This window comes from Camellia sinensis, chromosome 2, assembly GCF_055761805.1.
Source record: "Camellia sinensis isolate YWXY chromosome 2, ASM5576180v1, whole genome shotgun sequence".
Taxonomy (NCBI): Eukaryota; Viridiplantae; Streptophyta; class Magnoliopsida; order Ericales; family Theaceae; genus Camellia; species Camellia sinensis.
Genome location: NC_138962.1, coordinates 224,452,140 through 224,476,152, shown reverse-complemented (window position 1 = coordinate 224,476,152; position 24,013 = coordinate 224,452,140). Strand labels below are relative to the sequence as shown.

Sequence of the window (24,013 nt, the reverse complement as noted above, 5' to 3'; positions counted from 1 at the left end):
GAAACTATGGTTTCTAGCAACTTGCTATTATTCACAATCTGCTTTTAAAATATTGTTCAATATATCAAACATCAAGTAAAATACAATGGTCATGTTTGATTTATTTTTCAAAACTCAACTCTATTTTTAAATTATGATTTGGATGAAATAGGTTAATCAATCATATTTTTAAAATACAACTCAAAATTACTTTCAATCAATAAATCACTTTTTCTCTCTCCTCTCTCTCCACTCACATTCTCTCATATTCTGTACATCAATTAATCAAAAAATAAAAATAAAAAAATTTACAAATCATCCCAAAACTATTTTTAAAATCATAACCAAACAAATTTTCGCTTTTCAAATCATGATTCAAGAACTCAAAACTCAAAATACAACTTTACACTCAAATAATAATTCTAAAATTAAGCCAAATGAAACATTAAGCAATATGCCATAATTGACATTTAAAATAAAATAATAATAAATAATAAAAAAAGAAAATAAAGAAAAGTGCTCACAAACGAGAGTATTATCAAGCAACCATTGCTCGATAAAACTATCTCAACATATATAGGGTTCTGATTGTGTAATTTATGTGAATGGTAAATAAGTTATATATATATGTGTGTGTGCGCGCGCGCGAGCGCGCATGCGCAGAATCAGTCTAGTTCGGTTCCAAGCTGAAACCATATAGAAATTTCCAAACCTAATATCAGCCCTACTTATCTAAACACCACCATCCGCATCCTCTCTTCTTCTAGCATCAGCTGCATGGTCTATCCCGGTCACGATATCTGTCTTCATGGCATACAAAAATAGACAAACAATATGACACAATGTATAAAAATGATATTAGGATTTTGACCCGAATAATGAAACAGGTTAGTCAACTTGCGGATGGATTATGTCAATAACCAACATGCTATCAAAAAAAGAAAAGATTATTCGATGTCATATACAATTAAATGAAATTGATCATCCGAAATAAAATAACTCAGTTTTTCATTGTCAAGAACAAAAACATCAAAACTTCCTAACTAAACTATGAATCAGAGTCATCCCCGCCTAAAAAGACCTTTCAAATCCCAAAAGTAAATTTTCTGTTGTGAACCTGCACATCAGGCAAACCATGCATCAGCCAACTGCAATATGAAAAGCTAAATTACAAGAAGTAGAAGAGCCAAATGATTTACGTAGCCGTAAAAACAATCAAGGATGTACTGAGCAACAAAAAGAAAAACCAAAAAATCAAGGATGATGTTTTTAGTGCGAGGCAACAATGAAGCAGTTGTTTCTAGCTGACTAGTTTTTGAGGTAATTTTGTGCAATCTAAACTTTGACATGCTACATTCTAAGATTCTATTCAACTCAACACGACTCAACAGAAAGCTTTACTTAGAATTGAGACCATTTTTATCAGATAATTCTATAGGAAACTTGTTAGAATTTATGTATTATTGATTTATTTATATTTTGATGTATTGTATGTACATTATATAGGAGATGGAGATGTGAAGTGGAGGTGGAGTGGTGGAGTAGGTGAAGTGGAGTGTGTAGTGGAGTAGGTGAAGTGGAGGTGGAGTGGTGTAGTAGGTGAAGTGGAGTGTGTAGTGGAGTAGGTTTAGGTGTACATTAACAGCCCCCCTCAAACTCAAGGAGGATAGGAACTAACCAACTTGAGTTTGAAGAGAGTAACAAAACAGGAAAGTAAACTGATAAATAAAATAAAACAGGATAGGAGACACGGTATGGTCGTGTCAGACCGATGTAGCAGACAGTTTATGGGGTCATGTCGGACCGTTGTAGCAGACAGTTTACAGGGTCATGTCGGACCGTTGTAGCAGACACTGTGTGGTCGTGTCAGACCGATGTAGAAGACAGTTTACGGGGTCATGTCGGACCGATGTAGAAGACAGTTTACGGGGTCATGTCGGACCGTTGTAACAGACACTGTTGTGACAGTTGTTGTGACAGTTTACGGAGTCTTGCTGGACCCTTATAGAAACTAACCGGAATCAATGTCGGGACAGTTTACAGAGTCTTGTCGGACCCTTTAAAGGAGCGAACCGGAATCAATGTCGGGACAGTTTACAGAGTCTTGTCGGACCCCTAAAAAGTCGCACCCTCAAAAGGTGTGCCCAATTTTTCAAAAGGCGTGCCATCAAAAGGCGTGCCCAATCCATAAAAAGGCGTGCCATCAAAAGGCGTGCCTATCAAAAGGAGCGCCCATGTTGTCGGCGAGCGCCGAGAGGCGCATGATGCGCGTGTCTACCTCGGCTATTTAACCAAGGTTGAGGCGGAGGCTGTGCAAACCAGTCTGAAACCGCCGAAAGTCCTTTGAAAAAACTCCTCCGTTTCTGAGAAAGAGATTCTGGAACACTCTGTTGCCATTCTGTAACCAACCCTTCTCTGAAACACTCAGCAACCCATAACATGGCCTCATCTTCCCGTTCAGCTACCCAGAATATGGCCTCTTCGTCCCGTGGTCTGCTCACTCTCTTTCCCGACCTCAACGAGTCAACAAGAGAGATAACTGGTGCGGTGGCCAGTGAACCTCAACCAAGCGCCTCTGGTTTTGCTCCGTTGAACTTTCCGATGCGGTCGGTGGAGCAAAAAATGGCGGTGCAAACTGATATTGAGGCCAATCAGTATACTTTGAAGTCATGTGTGGAGACCATGACGGCGGTCACAAACCTGTCGCACCGGCTGCAGAGTAGGACAAATGAGGTGCAGCAGTTAAACACCCAGCTGGCTCTGCTCCAACGCATGTATAAGGATGCGCGAGCAGAGATAAGTGTGCTAAAGGCGGAAAATAAGGAGCTGAAGCGGAAGGCCACCGTTATGTTCCGATTTGGAGGTCCGCCATATGCTGTAGTGGAGGAGCAAGGAGGAGTGATCGTGCCCAGTGGAGTGGGAAACACGGAGGCAACACCGTCAAGGGCCTCCCAGGACGGAGGCAAGAAGAAGAGACATGCAGCAGAGTAGAGAAGAAAAATCCCACTATGGGTGTGGGTGTGTTGTTTGTTTGTTTGTTTGTTTGTTTTTTTTTTTTTTTTTTTTTTTTTTTTTGTGTAAAATTGTGATCGGGGTTGGATCCCTGACAGGAATAAAATGAGGTTAGTGTGCAGTTCTTCTTCTTCTGCTTTTTTTTTTTTTTTTTCGGTAATGGAAAAGAAAAGATAAAATAAAATAAAGAAAACGGAACAACGTGGGTGATGGACGCAGTTGCTTCAGAAGAAAAAGAAAAAGAGGTATGGGTGTCTGCAAAAGTGGACATAGTGGGAGTAGGATATTAGAATAAACATATACATATATATATATATATATTAAAATAAAAGAAAGTGGAAGAGAGTGGGAACACGAGATGGGTAAGTGGAGATAGTGATGGGTGTCTTTGAGTAGAGAGAGAGAGAGTGAGCAGTGTGTTTTCAAACTGCCAAAAGGAAAAGAGAGAGAGAGAGTGGGTTGAGGGACTGAACCTGTGGAAAAAAGAGAGATGATGAGTGTATTTGGAGATTGGGTCGAGAGAGCAGCCTGCGGGTTGGAAAGTTCTTGGTAGCTCTTGTACATCTTCAGATCCACCTTTCGAAGGTAAGGTGCGCCATCCATGGAAACCTTCACAAATGCTACACCGTCACCACTGCTCCTGCTAGTCTTCTCGACCTCCTCGGTGGTGCTTTTCTGATACCATGGTGACGGTGAGGTTGAGGAGGAACCGGAGGTGGCCGATGGAGGAGGAGAGAGTACCGGTGAGGTTTAGGCCGGAGAGGTCGAGGGAGCTCACGTGACGGAAAGCGTCGCACGGGACGCCGGACCATGTGCAGTGGCTGGTGGAGATGTTCCAGCTGGAGAGAGAGGAGAGAGAGTAGGGCAATGTCAACAGAACTTGAGCTACTTGATTGGAAGCACAGCTAAACCAAGCGTCCCAAGCAGAACCGCCATGCCAAAGGAGGTTCTTGACACGGAAAATGGACTGGTCTTCTTCATGCTTGTTGTCTTCTTCCTTGGCACCATCATGTTCTGTCTCGTTGTTGGGGTTGGAGACTATGGCTTCCTCTGCTTGCTTCTAAGGCAACATTGTCTTCGATTTGCTCTAAAATTTTTGGCAGATCTTTCTTTGAGACGTCTCTTTCCGTAACCCAGGTCACTTTTTATTTTGTTTTTTGGAAGCAAAGAAAGGAAAAACAAGATGGGTATTGAATGAGGTATAGCAAAAGCACTGATAGGAATTTTACAGATTTGGCAGAACTAGAAAGAGAGAGAGAAGATTTGGACAAGGATGGGAAGGTATGTGTAGAAAATAAGCGGAATAGATTGAGGTCCGGCGGACGGCTAAGGTGAGGTTGCCGCCCGCCGGTGAAGCGAAAATATTAGGTTCTAAACCTGCTCTGATACCATGTTAGAATTTATGTATTATTGATTTATTTATATTTTGATGTATTGTATGTACATTATATAGGAGATGGAGATGTGAAGTGGAGGTGGAGTGGTGGAGTAGGTGAAGTGGAGTGTGTAGTGGAGTAGGTGAAGTGGAGGTGGAGTGGTGTAGTAGGTGAAGTGGAGTGTGTAGTGGAGTAGGTTTAGGTGTATTACTTGCCTTGTATGTCAGCATAATTGTCAAATCGGGATTCGTATCGTGAATCGAAATAGTCTCGTACCGAATCGCGAATCGAATCGAATCGAATCGAATTGTGAATCGTAAAGATTCAGTAACTTCTTCTAAATTATTTAAAAACATATATTTACACATTTAGATGTTAAATATATCTTATAAATATAAACTTAAATCAATAAAAATGTTATTTTGAATAATAATCACGTAGTTTAATAAGTAAGAAGTTAACAAACGTTCCTATGTAAGATCAACATCTTACCTTTTTTTTCTTTTTTAGATATTTCTTATCAACCATTCTTAATAAAAATAATAACCAAATAGACAAACTATCAATTTCTAAAGTAACAATAATTAACGATATTGATATTTGGACAATAAGCATACATACTTTTCTAAGTAACAGTGAGCAAATAATAAGAAAGAATCATTTAGAATCTTTTTTTTTAAAGTCTAAAATATTTTAAAAAGTATAACTGACCTCATAGATGTAATATTTAATTTAATAAAATAGCAATAGATAATTCATAGTGTAATTTTAATCTTAAACATCTTTAGAAGATATATTACGATTTTTTAAAGGGAAAAAAAAAATGAGAAGAAAAGTTAAAAATATGTTGGGTCTGACTAAATCTAATTAAATCCTATTAAAAACTTCATGATTATTAAAATAACAACAAATCATTTATATATGCTGATTATTTTGGTATTAAACACTATTAGAAGTTGTATAATGTCATTTTTACTAAAAAGATAGAGGAAAAATAGCGTCGAAAATATGTCGGACACAATAATTTTAAAAATTGCATGAATCGTAAAAAATGAATCGAATCGTGAATCGATTGTGAGCCATGCGATTCACTAGAGATTCACTTCAAAAATAGATTCACCCTTAGATTCGTCCTTAGATTCGTATCGATTTTGCAAAAATTGCAAATCAAATCGTAAATCAAATCGCGAATCGTAAGATTCTGATAATAGGGTATGTCAGTATTAACTAGGATAAGGTACACATTGGATGACCAAGCCTTTTATGCTGTTTGGTGCAACTTTTCCTACGTTGAAAGTTGATAATCACAAAGAAAAAACTAAAAACACCCGTCCTCTAACTTCTAGATAATCAACTTTTTTCAGCTTATTTAAACTAAATTCTAAATGTAAGTAGAAGTGACACCAAACACCAATGATTTTCAAAATAAAACAAGAAAAAGAGCTATAAGCAGTTCCAATAAGCTACAACCAACAGAGCCTTTAATCCATCTGAAGAGACAAAGAAAGTTCCTAGATAGGGAAGAAAGAGGGCGAAAGAGAGAAATAAGACAGAAACATGCCAAGTGAGGAAAGATAGCAAAGGTAACAGTTTACATCCACTTACTTTATATGAAATTATAAAATCACCTCTTAATTATGTATTTTCTTATTATTTTCTGGGATATTTACTGGAGAAAAATACTGGAGTGGAATACCAATATAGTAGTACCTGATGTTAAAAAGACAGTCCAGAGTTCCTCCATTGACAGTTTATTTGCAGTGAGAAATTTTTGTACATTGTGCAGCTGCATGTTGGTCATGATATGTTGGTATAGTAGGTTAGGAGATCATAGTATTCTGCAATAAAGTTCTATTGTTATTATTCTCTTCTCATAACTAACATTAGTGATGGACATTCTAGTGCTTTTGAATTTTTCACTATTTTTCACCAAATTAGTTTTTAGTGTTTTTCAGAAAATAGATTTGGAAAACGAAAACAAACAGAAAATTGTTTCCTTAAGAATAGAAGAAAACATTTAAAACAATATTAAGGAATAGGCTTTGCTTGTAGGGAACTAACCTGCATTTGTCCATGAAGTGGTGTAACATATCAAGGAAATTTGAAACTAGTTGAATGCTGGAAACTAGAAGGTACTATCATCTTAACTGTATACAATAAAGGAGTATATCTTCGACTCTCTCTTGACCATCCTGATATTCTTAACCGGTAACAGCAAAAAAAATTGCCCTACTTGGCACTAGCTGTACTGTTTTCATTTGAAGAAAAGCTGGAAAACTAGCGAGCTTCGCTCTCTCGGACCACTCTGCTATATACAACTTTGAAAGGCTGTGAACTGTACGGTCTCTTGAGCAAACTTATTGGCATTCGCAAGGTCTGCTTTCGGTTTCTTCTTCCCTTGATCAAAATGTTGAGGGTTTTCTCGCTATCAATTTTCCAAGGGTGTCTTGACACCTGATTATTGCAACTGCTTCCAGAATTATCATCAAGAGTGTTACAGTGATTCAGTTCATTCCCAGAACTTAGAACGCTAATTGAATTTGAACCAACAATTTCTTTCTTGTTTTCTGATATAATCAGAGCCACTTCATTTGTGTTTTCCACTGCCTCTGATGCTGGAAGATTCAATTCTTTCTTAGCTTCATCCCCATTGGTAACATCCACTGGTAAGGTTGGAGCCAAACTCGGGTTCTCAGAATTGTCAAATTGTTCCTTTGCCTCCAAAATGGGATTAGCAATTGGTTCAACAACAGTTGGCGAGACAGGGAACTCCATTCGGTGGAGGCCAGGCCAAACAGTACTAGGCATGTATTCATTAGGGTTCATATTACATTGCCAAGCAAAATGATTGGGATGAAATGGACTGCTAGTCATAGGAAAGGTAGTGGGAGGCACAGCTTGGGGTTGAGTATAGGGAGGGTACAAAAATGGCAATGAGTGTATCATGTTTGGGGTTGGTGGAGGTGACGGGTATGGGTGATGTGGGGAGGAGCACATTGGACTAACAGTGGGTAAGACCGTAGGAGTTCCAGGGTGAAGAGTCATGTTCATCGGTGGCCAAGGGCCAACAGCTTGAACAGCACCGGGGCGAGAAGGGAGCGTAATGTTCATTGCCACCGGTGCGGCACGTACAACACAGGGTGATGGGTTGAATGGAGCGGCCGATGCCGACAACTTCTTGTTGGGAAATTCCCGAGGATCGCCTGATCTTTCCTTTAACTCCTCAAATACATGCAGGGCAGAATTTGAATTATTGTCAGATTTGGGGCCACTAGATGCATTGTTTTCACATATCTCAACTTTGGGAACATCAATTGAATTTGGAATGTCATCGGCTTGAATGCTCTCATGAACCACTTGATCAAGTGGTTGATCAACCACTTCAGCAATCACTTGAACCACTTCCTCACTTGCAGACTCAATCTCCGAATCTTTATCCCCCACCACATTGTTCAACTCATTTTCTTCCTTCTTGTGAACAGATTCAACTCCACCGCTCGAGTCATCTTTGGAATCTAACTCCAAATTCTCAAATTTCTCTTCTGTTATATTTTCAGCCTCTCTTATTGTGTTGGCATTTTCTTTTGCTTCATTTGTTTCCAACCCACGTTTTACAACACTCAGCTCTTTGTTGTCGGGAATATCGTTCTGGGACTCCCTAACTTGCAACATAGAAATAGTACCTGGTGGGGCCAGCGCAACTTCCTTGTACGAAGGAGATTTTCCAAGGCTAACTATCGAACTTTTCTGGGATGTTTGTCCAACTTCCTTTGTTGCAGATACCGGACCAGGTTCCGATTGAGATCTGAATGCCTCGCCTACATTTCTGGAGACCTCTGTTGCAGCATCTTTAGTAGATGAAGGTACGGACTTGACTCTATATGTTACAGTTTTGACTATTCTTCTCCCAAATTTGGTACTCGGGGAGGGACTCTTCGCTGTGTGGTAATCTGCATAATTTCCCGGAGACACCGTTCGCTTCTTTAGAAGGTAATACCTAGTATTTTGGTAGTTACTCTTCAGTTTAGCATAATCCGATTCAGAAACGACATCATTTTTTGGATAACCATAGACCTTGCTGACCGTTGCTAGGCGCTGCCTTAGTCGTCGCCCATATGAGCCTGCCGATCTTGGTTTTTGAACAGGCTGCCACCCATCTTCTCCTTCAGCATGTGGCTCGGCTAAAACATTATCGGCAACTATGGGATTTTCTGCAGCAGTTTCATCCATCACAAGCTGTTTGAACTGAACTGGCTTCTTCTCAGTAGTTTCTTCGTCCACGTGCTTAACTGGTGGACAGGCAGTTTCATCATTCACATTTGTGTCACCTTTGGGTTCGGGAATTAGTTTCTTTTCATCTGAAGAATCTTCGAGGGTATCTTTTGGAGATTCCTCAGAACTCAAAAAGCTGAAGTTTTGGTAAGATTTCTCCTTCATCTGCAAACAAAAATTTGATTAGTTTCACATATTTATGGTAGATGTGGCGTGGGCACACCCTAGTGTGTGTGAAATTTAAAACAGATATGGCAGCTATTTAAAACAATATAGATGTAAGAGAATTGAAGCAGTTTAGATCATGGTAGTTATCATGTTCTGGGTATTTTGGGAAAACCAAAAATCGTGAAAAGCTATAAAAACTCAGGTGTAGGCTTTTATATAACAGTACATACATATATATATATATATATATGTTTATATATATTTAAATTTAGCATCAAACAATTGAATAGGCCATAAGAAAGCTTCAAAAGCAGATGGAAAATACTTTACACCACCACATTATTATTGAAAACTGAAAAGAAACCAATTATTGTATCCCCTATCTCATAGTCAGATGTTAATCTTGCCCTTAAACAATTTCAGTAAACCATAGAGATGAATGAGCATACCTTCATAATATAGGATTTCCTCCTTATGGCCACAGCATCTTTGCCTTTGGCATCATGACTTGGATTGATGTAGTCAAGCAAATCTGGCACACTGCCAAAACACATAAATGTGCAGCAAAAAGAAATATGTAAGAACTAAACTTAGTCATAAAGATAGCCCAGTACCACTGGCCTTGTAGGCCAAGAGGTTCATGTTGTCAGGAGAGTGTTGGTATACCTTAGATGTCCTTTGCTGGCTATGGATGCATCAGGCTTTCGAGTCCCATTCCGTGCAGCTTCTTGCTGTTCAAAAGCCTTGGACTCAAAGTACTCAAGCCAAGCAGCGGCATCCTGTGACATTCAGATGCAAAGTTCACATTTTTTTTTTTTTTTGCAGACAGTAGAAAACTGAATAAAACAAAATTAAAAAAATTTTAACTCAGTTGAAAATAAAAAATGAAACAGAAAAAAAATATACAATATTATCCTTGCCAACCATTTGGTGCACAAAGTCTTTGATTCAAGACATTCACTTGATGAAACCCAAGCTAAACATCAAAGTGATGCTAATGATATCAACTAACCAAGATCTAGCTAATTGTAATTCTTCATACTTCCATGTTTTTATCAAGACAATGGAAAACATTAATGTGGGATAGCTAGCACCATCAAGTTATGATTTACGGGTTTATAGCCACATATGATCGATGATAACTTGCATTGCAAAATAGCCAAGAGGGAAATAGAAGTAAATAATCAATATTTTGGTTTGTGTTGGACCAATGAAAAAGGAATACCTGCGTTCGCAGATCATCTGGACCCAGCTTAGCTCGGAGAATTTGCAAGGTTGTCTGCTCATGCTGAACACTCAAAGGGTAAGCTTCCATCAATGAGAGTGCAATTGCTATAGCATGGTAACTTGCGGCTGTCTGGAAAGAAGTAAAATAGAAAGAATTAGGTCTCAATTGTATAAAAAAAATTAAAAACTCCTATCAGTCCTCATGGATATTGTAATAGCTAGATAGCCTTTACAACAAAGAATGCAAGTTGATAATCAGAGTGATGTAAACCAAAATTAGCAAGCATTATCATGCTTTCCAAGCACAATTGGCATCCTCCAAACTGTCTAACTTTGGTTAAAGATTTCAAGCTAGATTCCATTAATCTGATTATTTAAAAAAATAAATAAATAAATTTGTGATAGTAACTCTGCCACTGATAAAATGCTAGGATGCCAGAAAGTTAAAATTAGGAATGCAGAACCAGGACCTTAGTAACTTGGGCAAACAAATGTTCAAATTCAGCTATTTGTCCCAAAAAAAGGGGGGGAAGTTTTTGAAAATGCCTACATCTGCTACAAGGCAAATCATCAAATAATATTACAGTAAAACCATGCACCACCATATTTATGTGGTCAGCATGTGCCTCTCAGGGCAGTGCCACAGTTGTGTGTGTTTTAAAGATAAAATTTATTTTTATGCTCGACAGGTTGAAGAGAACATTTACTACATGAGAAATTGATATATTAATCAACAAAGTGAATACTACCAACTCTAATCAGACCACAATCTAGAATTTGTGCATTTGCAGTGTATCCTAGTTTACAGAATAGAGAAGCAACCTGTGTTCTAAGTTAGTTCTAGTTCAATATCTCATCTCGTTGCACAATCAACTCATAGCTAAAATTGTATATCAAATACTTGTATAAAATTAGTAAAGGGAGATCAGCAATATAGAAAAACCTGAATGTGGTCTGGGCCAAGTAACTTTTGGTTACACTTCAGAGCTTTGTGGAGATATCTAAGAGCAATATGCACATTTCCCAGGCCTTCCTCCATCATAGCGACATTGATGTATGTTGCAGCAGTGTTCGGATGTGATGGGCCACATGTGAGATGTAACAGATAGAGTGCACGCTTTACATATCTGAAAATGACAACAAAAATTTTCATTCAGTAGAAGCATGAAAACATCTTGATGACAAACAGGCAAGGATCAACATGAATAACATTTTAATCTTGGCATCTCATATCAAACCTTTGCCGAAAGCATTCACAAAATTAAAATTAAAACTCAAAAAATATATCCATATTCAACTCAACAAAGTTTGCAATGGGCTACAAGCCCATAGATGCTTCAGCACATTCAAAAGACTAATATTGGTGCTTATTAGTACTTGGAAGAACATGTGATTTTTCATAGATTGGAGGAGCCTGAGGACAGAGAAAAAAAGCCTTGAGAAAGTTATATATATGCTTAGAGGAAAAAAAGAACAACAGATGATTGATGTGGAGGATCATGCGGCAAAACCAAAACTTGATAAGGAAATCAGAATTTTAATGTCGAACCACAGCTAAGAGTTCATTTACTCTACCATATTGTGCAATTTCAGATAAGAGGTTAAATAAGCTTATTGGAAAAGCACATTTCTTGGGGTTGGCAGCATAATCCACCTCATGTATCAAGTACAATAAATACACAACCTGATTTATTGCAGCAAAAATAGCAACATAAACGGTAAACAATACGACCTAAATAATTATACACAAATGTGAAAATTTCATGAAGACTTCATGTAAATTTTAAACGCAATGCTACAAGATACAAGACAAAAACGTACTTAAGAGCTAGCTCTGTATGCTGAAGTCTGTAATAGAACACAGCAAGATCCCCATAGCTCTTCATTGTATCTGGATGATCAAGTCCTAATTCTCTCTCATTAATATCCAAGGCTTTTTGCTGATAAATTGTGGCCTGTAATTGGGACTACATGAATTAACTATATCTTGATATATCTACTTTAATAAAATACAAAAAGTCAAAACTATAGAAGTATTTGAAGTTTGTATGCCTAGGCAGGAAATATAAATCTAGGCAGCAAATCTAGTAGGTAAATTTTCTAGAAATGGTTCATAACACAAGTGATTTTGATGCAGATCATGTGGGTTGAGGAACAACAATATGAGAAGCCACACTACTGGTATCAGCTGATAATCGGCTTGTGGGGTCACTGGGTGTGTGTTTTTTTAGTTGCTTTGGAGTCTTAATTAGTGTTCTATTTGCATATTGAATAATTAATTATAGTCTTGAGTCATTTGAGTTTAGGGTAGATTGGTCATTTAATTATCTTTTATTTCGCTAGACAAAACAGTAGTCTGCTGATTTAAATAAAGGCTTCATCCCTTTTTTAGTGCAACCCTATTTTAGTGCAACCCTAGTATCTTTTAAAAAGGTTCTTCTAGCTTGTATTCAACAGTTTTTTTTCCTCCCTTATGTATTCAACGACTTTTAGACTCTACAGAAGCTTTCTCCCTCTCCCTTTTCTTTTTTTGATATGAAAATTTTTAATATGAAAACACCACAAAAATTTACCCCTACTCAGATTATCAATAGTTAAAATAACTTCATGTGCAGTCGTCCAAGCAAAGAATACCACTTTTTTGGGGGGAGCTCTCTCTCTCTTTCTCTCTTAGCTATTTATTTTTTTGGCTGACGAGCTACATTTTAGCTTACTCACTCTCGGATTCCCCTTCTTGTCATTTTAATCTTCTTTTCCTTAGAGGATTGCATTATATTTTCTCCTCTACAAGAGATGTTCAATTAACATTAAAATTAAAATGGACAGCAGTTACAATTCCCAGAAATGGGCCAATAGTATTATGATAAAGTTGGCAAATACTTCATTCTGTTTCAAAGATGGCCAGCAACACCAAAAACAAGAATGGATGAAAAACCTGATTGAAGTCTCCCGTGTGATACAAAACCACAGCAAGAAGGCTATAAGCTCCTGCTGTCATTCGATGGTAGGGACCACAAACTGCTACCAGCTTTGCAAGAGCCTGAAAACATCATAGAAGTACAGCCACATAATATACCAATTTACCCAGATGATAGGCCACAGGAACAGATTTGTTGAAGGACCTAAATACTTTTTGATATACCCAAAGGGAATAGATCACATGATTTTGGATATCAAATACCTTTGCCCCATAACTGACTGCATCTTCAAGTTTTCCCTTATCTAAAGCTGTTTTTGATGATTCCAAGAGCTGTCGTCCATCTGCAGATGAGCATGCTGCTTGCTGCAAAGAAACGGAGAATGCAAAAGTTTATACTGAAGCAGTGCCAAATTCATAGATGACAAATTAGACTAGAATGTGTCATTATTCTACCAAGTGACATGGTGTACTGCATCACCTTATGCACTGGTACTAGACTGACAATGTCGACTTTCCGGAAAGGCTTTGGAGAATTCATGTCATAGTCTCTGGGAACCAGTTCAATACCCACCTATTACAGAAACAAAAAGCAATTTGTCATTGTTTATGTTCCATTAACTACTACAGGACCTACAATATCATACAAAAATTCTTTTACACATAAAAATAGTCAATAAATACATCAGTTTCTTTGCATATATTTACAATTTTTCCAAATGAGAGCTCTTCTCAAAAGGAGTCACGGACAATGATGAGTACTCCATGCTATCAAGAAATATGTGATATGTCCATTGCTAACTGTTAACAAGGAGATCTGACTGGCCTAAATTAATTTGATTGGATAGACAAAGCATGCGATGTGAAGATCTTAACACACAATTCAAAGGCCACTTAACTAAAAAAATGAGACAATTCTCAGTTTAACCAGTTGAATGGCAGCCTCCAACAGTCTACCTTTCAAACCATCTTAAATGTATTTCTTGACGAGGCACTAGTCATGGTTATTAATAGAGATTTATGTGTCTCAAAAATGGGTGAGGATAACTTCTTTTAAAAATGCATTGAAATCAGCAAAAAAAAATGCAGGCCATTACCAAAAGTTTGGAACTTAAGAGGCCAATTTCAAGTACCTTATGGCATAAGCCACGGAGAATTGCAAATTTCCTCACATCTTTGTAGTTTAAGCTGCTGAGATCCCATTCATATCTCTTCTTCAAAAATACTTCCAGCCATCTCCAGACAAGAGAATGAATGTTACAGGATTGATTTAATTGCCCATTTTCAGGAACTCCAAGCATCAGATTTAATGTAGCAGCAATGGCCACAGCAATTTCCTCAGTATTAACAACAGCGGCAATCACTGTCTGCAGAATGTGCTTAAAAGCTCGTACTATCATCTCATGAATACAGAGAGACTGCACATGTGATAACTTGTCTGAAAGCTTAACCTGGCCAAGCAAAAAGGAAATACCAATGATCAATCAATTTGGAATGACCAACATGTAGTACATTTTGTAGTTTCAAATTATAGTTCTTATTTTCTCAGCTCATAACTAAGAATCATATAATCCTAACCAATTAATGAAGGATACATTGTAAGTTGACTAGTTGCAATGGGAAAAGAAAGCTGAAAGTTATGTGAACAGAGCAACCAAGAGAAGCACTAAAATCCTATGCTTTGCACTTCTCAGTTGAAGACATTGACTTAACAGGCTGATAAATTGACAAAAACTATATGTTATCATTTTCAGAAAATATCCTTGAAATTTTACCAATGTAAAGAAAAATTGAAATAGATAATGTAGTAGATCTTTAGAAAAATAAAATGAACCGACAATCAATGATTGCATCTTTTTTAAATAAAATACAACATTATCTAGATTATTGTGGATGTTTATGTTAAAAAACACCGGAAAGGAATTACAGGAGTTATTTTATGCTTATACATAAGGAGGACTTACGTATAGGTCCTAATAGGTGGACTTATTATCCAATAGATCTTGTGATAATTAACGGTGTTTTCCATCAAACACTATTAAAAAACATTTGTTAATTTTTAGCAACAGTTTGAAAAACTTGTCACAAAAAAATATCACTAATTTTCAACTTTCAGTGACAGATTGAAAAATTCATCACAAAAAAGTCACTGATTATAAGTTTTAGCAACAATTTATAAAAAAATGTGACCAAAAAAAATCACTAATTGTTAATTTTTAGCGACATGTAAAAAATCGTCACAAAAATTTATTTTTAGCAACAATTTTACTAAGACTAACTTTCAATAGGACTTAATGGAAATTAAGTCCAACTATTAGGGACCTATTAGTAATTTATCCTATAAATAAACATGGGTGATGATGACACTACATGGTTTTGATGTTAGCCTTATCTGGTAACTTCGGTCAACATGGACGGATAAAAGACGCTTTACAAACAGAGGAATATTACCATGGGTACATACACAAGTGTCAAACTTTGAACAAATGATGTATCCAACAGATTATAAGATAGAAATGTCGCCTATGTTACGTGGATAGCAGATAAAAATGTACATGACACGTATAAAGGAATTAAAAGCCTGTATAACCATAAGGTAATTACCACTTGTCCCAAGGAACGCATTCGAAGTCCTCTGGTATGCATGAAATCAGTCAGAGTCCGACCATCAACTGGTGAGAGTTCCAAGGAACCAAAATCTGCAACCTGCATCAAATAATCAAATGCTAGAAATTGCATCATAAAATTGAAATGTGCATGTATCAGATGGATCAGAATTTTGATCAAAGTGTTTTTTAATTACCAGTTTTGGAAGAGCAACTTCATTGTAATATTTCTGAGACAAGTCAGTTAGCTCTTGGACAGACTATCAATAAAACGCGCTAGGTCAGTATGAGCTACACTGCAAGGGGAGAGAGAGAGAGAGGGAGAATCCTGAACCTCAATGATAATTACAAAACACTACCTTGCAATGAAGACTAGTTTCCGAATTTTTTAAACGAGTAAAAGCAGCATCAGACAACAACCTCCTTAGGACAAGTTCATTTTCATTGGCATTTGTCTCTAGCTGAGATTGTAGAGAAGGTGATATGGCATTTTCTGCTTCCCCATTGACAACAACTACAGCAGAATTTGAGCTATCGGACTGTAGTTTCATATTACTTCCATCTGAATTCTTCTTGCTGTTCTTAAGGGATTTAAGAGGTGTTCCAAGTCCCTCAACCTTCATCTCTTTTTTGGGCTTCTCACTCGATGGTTTCTTATCCTTTTCCGTGTTTTTTTGATCTTGCAAATGTTGAATCCAGCAGGCTCCAAGTTCCCACCTCACAAATATGTCCCCTTCTACTTCCTCTTCCTGAAGCTTAGCAAGACTTTTTTCCAATAATCTCTCCACAAAAACTTGGGAAGAATTGAGCTCTTCACATTCCAAAGTTTGTGAATTTGGTGCTGCTCTGATGTCTTCTGAAACTGCTTGTTTGTGAAGAAGAAATCTTAAACTGTAAAACACAAGGATATAAGAATAATTTAGTCAAGAAACAGAAAAGAAAAGAAAAAAATCAAAAGAGCATGTACTAAGCTCCACAATGAAAACCTGTTAATATTGAGGGCATTGGCACCGCCTTCTGGCTGATCAAGAAATTCAGAGCTTTGTGATGGAGAACTCATTTTGACATTGTCTTCCCCCTCAACTTTAACTACAGCAATGTAACCACAGTATCTCACATTAACAACACCTAGAGTGGCAATGTCCTGCACTCAAATTGTTTAATGTTCTTCAACCATGTTAGCGTAAACCAATTCAATATGAATAGAAGACGGTCCAAATTTTGGATAAAATCTCATTTTTTGTATGCTGTCTTACCTGGGCAGCAGTGTTTTCATCTGCAGTGATTCCTTTCAGTAGGTTTCTTTCTACTAAATTCTTTTCATCTGATACAATTGCTTGAATTCCATCTATCTTAGTATCTACTTTAGAACTTGCACTTGAAGAATCTTTCATGACAGTGACGCTCAAGTCCCCTATTTTCTCACTATAAATGATTTCACAGTTTGCGACTGGATGGGTCAATTCTGATCTTCCCATTACATGCCGCACAGCTGAAATTGCTCTGAAAATGGCAACATCTACAAATAGGCTGTGAAGAAGGAAAGCTTTTCTATCTCTGATCTGCCTCTCCTCTGCTGTCTTACAAGGCATAGATGAAAGAGACCAAAACTCGTTAGCCCAAGGTAATAACTCGCTTTTGCCATCTCGGCCCAGGCCACCGCCATTTCCTCCCCATGCTTCATCCTCGACAGGAAGAAGAGGGAATATCGATGGTGATTGTGCTGCAATGGGAGGGATGAGCCATGTGTTGGCTCTGAAGCCGTAGGGAAGATTCCCAAACTGCAGCAAGATACAAAGAAATTGGTTAAAATGTATAAAATCCAAGAATTCAGAAGAATTAACTTATGGAAATTTAGGTTTTTAATGAAGTTTGGGTTGGAAAATAAATTCATGGCAATGGTTGTTTACCTTGTTTCGTTCTGAGAATGCTTTCATGAGGTCGTCATAGGCCTGAAATGAGAAATAAGTAGCGTTAAACCTTCAACAAGATTTTTGACAAATCAACGGAGGGCATGAGGCTAGAAGGGAATGTTGAGAAGTATATCTTATGTTCTGGTTCTGAATGATAAAACAGGTTAATAAACCCAAAATGAATTTCTTTGCTTATACAACTAATTAACTTCACATGCAGGATGTATATATCAATAATTCATCAATTGCATTCACATATTACACATTAAATTTTGCCGAAGCAGCTAAGAAATCAACATAGCATCTGCCAAAGATCCTACCACCATCACCAATTTCCACTTTGAAAAAGGTTGCATATCTCGATGAGGAAGACCAACACTTGCATCTCAAACACACGTAGCGGAAAATCTAATGTAGTATTGGTTTATTGGAATGGAGGTGGAATGGAATGATCATTCCATTAGAATGTCCATTCTCATGCTTAGATCACTACAAAAATGATGAAAAATACATGGCAAATTCAATCATCATTCACCATTGTAAATAAATTGTTATTCAGTAAAGAGATTAAGGAATGAGCAATCCATTTCATTCTAATGAAGTAAACATAGCATGAGTTTTAATAGTACTTGATTCCAGCAAACAACCAAAGAAACCATGTTTATCATGCTTTTAAATAAAGCATCAATCAAGTTGCGGCATGTGAAAAATGTAAGCAATCCAAGATGTAATGGAACAATATCAACAAACACAAAACAAGATATGAACCCAAAATGAACGTGTCTGCAAATCTCACATTATCAAAAGCTCTACTAAGTTGTCGTAACAAATCAACAAGGTTGTGACAAAGAATCTGCTGCTTCCCAACACTATAGAATCCTTTTCTGCACGCTTCAACAAGAAACAGCTTTCCATTGCAGAGCTTCACCTGCCCATCAACAGCGCATCTCACCGTGATTTAAAAGACACTACATGTCATATTAATAGCAAATACAGAACAAAATAGTTCTAGAGGCTCTTACTTCGAGGGAGAAAAGATGATCATCCACTAAAATCTCATCATCATGTTGTCTTGTTGATCTCCTTATAACTACAACATTCGGATGTCCAATAAGTGCACACCTTTATTTCTAGCACAAATTTCCTCATTCAAAAAGAATATGAAACTAGAAGTAATTCTTTTACGCTATGTTTGGTTTGAGGATTTAGAAAGGAATTTGGAAAAAGTAGCTAAAATGTGAACAAACACTTTTTCCTTTTCCCTTTTCCTTTCCAAATCCTTTCTCAAATCTCTCAACCAAATGCACCGTTAGTTTTCACCTGATTTATGTTTTTCAATAAATTTGATGCATTAAAACCCATGTTTACAATTATATGATGTCAAACATTCTTACTCGGCCTCGTTGGGGAATAGATTTTTTTAATAATTTTTTAATTTTTTGGCTGTAATATGATATAAAAAAAGCTAATATGTTTAGGATGACTTTTTAATTTTTTACGAAAAGATATGCAAAAAGTAGAGAGAAAATGAAATCTTTGACTTTTTTATATAAATTGTTAGCTTTTTTGATTTTTTTTAGTGACATTTTGACTTTTTTACTAAAATCATCACTTGTCAGACGAAGAATCACAACTAGAGTGTAAAACGAACCAAACTAAGACCGACTCGTATTCAGCTTGTTAAAAACGCTTTAATATTAACTTGTTACATAAACAAATCAAGTTTGCATACATTTTAAAATCATTAAAGTTTTTAAACTAAATTTGAATAATTTATTACCCATAGCCATTTTAAAAAGAATAAAGATTGAGAGTACTAATTTTAGAACTTTAAAACGGGCTCTGGCGATGTGGTAAAGAGTAAAGCCCACATGTGATGTGAGGTATGTACCTGTGATTTTGTTTTTTTTATTTTTTTTTTTATTCTCTTGTCACATAATTAGAGTTCTATTTAGAGTTACAAAATTAGAACTCTACTATCATTGTTTTTATAAAAATCAACCTAATCAAGCTCGGCCTGTGATCGGCTCAATTAAAGCTTGACAAGGATGAACAAATTTTGAAACTCGTTAAGGTTTCAAATAAAGGTTGAACAAACTACAATTTGATTTGACTCGGCTCGTTTAAAACTCTAATCACACCACACAATCACCTGAATCAAATATAGATTGATTATAAAACTCACAATTAACTGAAACTGGCTAATGTAACCTAGAGAGCGAGAGAGAGAGATTACATTGGAGAGGGGGTGTGAGATGAGAGAGAGAGAAGAACTCGTAGAAGCTACCCAGCTTAGGGCACGAATTGCTCATCTCTCCCTCTCCCTCCACCGACACATCTTTCGGAGACTGCGGCGGCGTTGACGGTGGCGATGATGACTTCTTGTTGTTCGCCGGAGACTTGCCGGACTTCTTCGCCGCCTTGGTATCCTGCGCACCCCGCGCATTCTTACCGGACTCGGCATTAGATTCCTTGATCGCCGACGGACCGAAGCTCGTCGTGCAAGCCACAATGTCCAGCACCCTTCTAACGTGCGCCGTGGCGCTCTCTTCATCGTAGTCCTCTGCTCAGAGAATAAGCAAAAAGATTGAGGGTATAAATGAGATTTCACACTATTGTCGTAGTACAGAAGATAAACGATGTCGTATTGAGGGTTGGATATACCTTCTATTAGAGCGAGCACGTATGGTTTGAGTGCGGCGACATCGACCGTATCTTTTAATCGCGGTCCTCTTATCTGTTTTGGTAAATTGGGCAAAATAAGAAGGGTAAATTTGGGAATTAAAATTAAATGATAGCAATAAATGAAAAAATCACAAAAAAATTAAATAAATATAGGGGTTTGATCCTTTTTTTTATTAATTTAAACTCTAATTTTTTTAATTTGTTTCAATTTAAATTATTTGTGTATTTTCATTAAATAAAATCAATGAAAAAAATGATATTTTAATAATTAAATTCAAATAGTATTTTAGAGATTATATGTATGCCTATATTGAGTTTAACAGTTAAAATATCATTTTTTTCATCGTTTTACTTAAAGAGACAACAAATGATTTAGATTAAAAAAAATTATAATTTAAATTGATAAAATTAAAAATTTATTTTGTTACAGTGATCAAAGTCTAAGATTTGTTCTTGTAATTTCTCCAAAATAAATTTAGTGCTTCCAAATAATTTTTTTTAATGATATTCTCCAAAAATGATAAAAAGAACTAGTTAAAAAATTAGGCATTTGTTAAAGAAAAATGATTTGTGAACAATTTTATTAATATAAAAGTATGATAATGTTATTTTTATAATTCTAAGTCAACATAATTAATGTTTTGACTTAAAATGAAATTATATTATTTCATATAATTTTTTTTTTTTTTTAGATAGAAATTTTATTTCTATAACATTATCCTTTGCTAAATTATTGAAAAAGCATAGATAATTCGACATTATTACTAGAATTACCTCATGGGATAATGAAAAATTGGTGATACTACAAGTAATTGTGTTCACAGACAATAGCCGACGAACATCAATGATCCTGTCTGTTGATATTCCCTGTCCAAAGTCACAATTGTGTCACATTCAACATAGTATTTAATTGTATCACATTATGGTCCTTAATTGTTTAAGGCCACTTTTAGAAATATGGTTAAAAATCAAAAGCCAACTTTTAATTTATTTTACATTGTATCATTTCTCTACACATTATTTTTTTTAAAAATAAAAAAAAAATAAAAAAAAAAATTAATTTTTAACCAACCTCTTAAAATAACCCTGAATAATAAAAAACACTAATACACAACATTAATTATGGGTGTGTTCGGCCAACGGTGTTCGGTCGTGGAGGGTGATGTTTTGGTCATGGGAGTGTTCGATGTTTCAACCCCTCGGCCATGGAAGGCGACAGGCGTGGCAGACACAACGTTGTGCCTTGGGAGATATGGGCAAGGCATGGGAGACAAGTAGTGTGGAGATTTATTAACTTTGGAGTTTCTTAGCATTGAGTGTAGTGTAATTAAGAATTACTTTTAACTTTTTTTCTTTTATTATTTATAATTTAAAAATCGTAAGATTAAGAGGTTGGTTGTGTGGATGCGAATAGCAGTAGAGATAGATCGTATTTTCCAAATCTCTCTCGATGCATTTTGTCTTCTTGTAACTTTAATTTCATATTTTTATAAAAAATTTCACTTTATGATAAAAAAAAATTAGAAGGTAAGCTCTATATTTTCCCATATGCTATTAATGATTTTTTATTTTCAATTTTTTTAAATATATATATATATATATATATATGAAAGAATAATAAGAATAATAATTTTCAACTCAACAAAGTTTGGATTCCAAACATATGAAAAAATAGAAACGATTATAAAAATATGACAATTTCAATTGTCAATAATTTTAAAATTTGACCAATTACTGGTCTCTTACGCAATTATTAATGACCACTCAATTGCATAGTGTGTACCATATGCACCAATTTGATACCAAAACATGTTGACAATGTGAAAGACACGACGCAAGTTAGATTTTTATTTTTACAATTAAATAAACTTTGACAAATAGTGTGTACCATATGCACCAATTTGATACCAAAACATGTTGACAATGTGAAAGACACGACGCAAGTTAGATTTTTATTTTTACAATTAAATAAACTTTGACAATTGCCTTGCATTGGTTCATCAAAACAATTCATATTCTACTGCTCCTAACTTTGTTGTTTTCTCCACCACAATCAATTTGAGCCAACAAGAAGACTTTGAATAGTAGAAGAAAGTGAAAGATGAAGTATGCAAAAGGATATAAAGCATAAAAATGCCATAAAAAATTGAAGTAGTTAAAAAAAAAATTAAAATTAAAAAGAAGTGAAAATGCACACAATAAGTCCACAAACCACTCTTTGCAAGATATAGCAAGCATTACTAGAAAAAAATATGAATATATTGCTTCAAGTTTGTCTTAATGTTTTAGGAAAAACAATTCACAAAATAACCCACTTTTTTCAAGAAATTATTTTTAAAAATTATTTCCACACAAAAAATAGAAAGTATATGAAAATGATGAATGTTTTTTTAATATTTCGGTTGTTTTGTTTTCTGAAAACAAGAAAATGAAAAAGAGCAATGAATTCAGAGTGCCAGACCTTCAAAACAACATGAGTCTCATCCGGAAGCTTCACAGTTACATCAATTACGAGGGGAAGAACTGCAAATTCATGAAGCAAAGAAATTAAAAAGTAGTTATACAAGAACATCAATGGTATAAATATTGAATATTCATCAAAAAGATTGTTCTCAATCACAAAGCCATACCCTTCTCCTCTTTCTTCTTCTTATCCGCTTTTGACTTCCCACGGCCATTCTTTGGTGCCATCTGTAGCTCGATGAAGTGAGTTAAAACTTCAAGAGCTCAACTATGTCTATTTCAGAAGGGAAAAAAAAATGTTAAGTCACATTAATTTTTGAAATTATGCATGATAAGATTTGCACAAGCAAAACAAAATTGTTTCTTAAGCATAAGCATAGCCGCCCCTTGGGGTCACTCAGAACTCGTGTTCCGTAATTACTTGATATGTGAGAGATAGAAAACTGTATGTACTTGAAGAACTGACCGGGGTATTATATTAATGAAAACACAATTTTAGCATAGCCCCTATTGGGACCACCCTCAGGACGTGTATATGGTAATTACAATAATGTTTGAAAATTCTAATTTAAAAGTTCTAATACAGTTCTAACGACGTGAAGAGTGTCCATGTGAAGAGAAAGCTCTTTTTCTATATCTCTCTCTTTCACCTCATTAGAATTCCTATTAGAACTACTATTTTATAAATATGTATGACTACTCCGGTAATTATCTAGTATGTTGGAAATGGAAAATTGTATGTAACTGAAGTACCCAAAGCTCCAGATACCCAAGTTACCAAAAAGTACAATTTTTAGGCATAGCCTAGATATTGTATCTAGTTGGGGAAAAAGAAAAATTAAAGGCTTAAAATCCAATACCCAAGATTAGCGGCTCCGCTTTTCCACATCTTTAGGAGTCGACTAAAATATAAACTGTATTTCGAATACTCAAAAAAATACCCAGAAAAACAAAGGTGTAAAGACTCTGAACCACACTAAATGAATAAAAGAAAGGTCCAAGAATGCAAAGAAAAAGCATCAAAATGACAAGAGAAGACTAGTAGTACTACTTCAGAAGAATTACCAGAGAACTCCAATAATAATGAAGGATTGATAGAGAAGGATCTTTAATGCTGCATTAAATATGAGCCAAACATATAAAGATGTATGAGAGAGAGAGAGAGTTCAGAGAGTCGATAAGGAAGAGAACTTGTTCACCATTAAAGAGGATTGAATTGAAGCTCTCTCTCTATTCTCTCTCATAATCCACCAGAAATAGAGAAAGATAGAGATATGGAGGAGGGAGGTGGTACGATAAGGAAGGAAGGGTGGAGATTTAGTAGAGAACTCAGACTTATATGACATTTTGTGGCATTTTCTGCCCTTATACAGTAATTATCTTCTTCAAGATATT

At 35.9% G+C, this 24,013-nt stretch overlaps 1 protein-coding gene across 3 annotated transcripts; it reads right to left on the bottom strand.

The window, feature by feature from the left end:
• Nucleotides 1–814: 814 nt before the first annotated feature.
• LOC114316962 (protein REDUCED CHLOROPLAST COVERAGE 1) lies at nucleotides 815–23,929 on the bottom strand. 3 transcript variants are annotated; one of them, XM_028263667.2, is made up of 26 exons: nucleotides 23,684–23,929; nucleotides 22,786–22,892; nucleotides 22,617–22,678; nucleotides 20,930–21,022; nucleotides 20,135–20,207; nucleotides 19,707–20,033; nucleotides 18,493–18,560; nucleotides 18,267–18,398; nucleotides 17,468–17,509; nucleotides 16,814–17,338; nucleotides 16,544–16,701; nucleotides 15,917–16,448; nucleotides 15,755–15,817; nucleotides 15,556–15,657; nucleotides 14,085–14,402; nucleotides 13,433–13,525; nucleotides 13,216–13,317; nucleotides 12,970–13,074; nucleotides 11,856–11,989; nucleotides 10,978–11,161; nucleotides 10,033–10,164; nucleotides 9,474–9,586; nucleotides 9,257–9,347; nucleotides 6,429–8,804; nucleotides 6,078–6,205; nucleotides 815–1,096 (listed from the first exon to the last, which is right to left on the bottom strand). In XM_028263667.2, exons 2-24 carry the CDS (start codon nucleotides 22,844–22,846, stop codon nucleotides 6,645–6,647), a joined length of 5,670 nt encoding a protein of 1,889 aa, XP_028119468.2. In that variant the 5' UTR covers nucleotides 22,847–22,892; nucleotides 23,684–23,929; the 3' UTR covers nucleotides 815–1,096; nucleotides 6,078–6,205; nucleotides 6,429–6,644. The 3 variants fall into 3 exon arrangements, with proteins under 3 accessions (XP_028119468.2, XP_028119470.2, XP_028119469.2); XM_028263669.2 differs by having other exon boundaries at nucleotides 6,078–6,153; XM_028263668.2 differs by having other exon boundaries at nucleotides 22,786–22,846; nucleotides 23,684–23,922.
• Nucleotides 23,930–24,013: the final 84 nt, after the last annotated feature.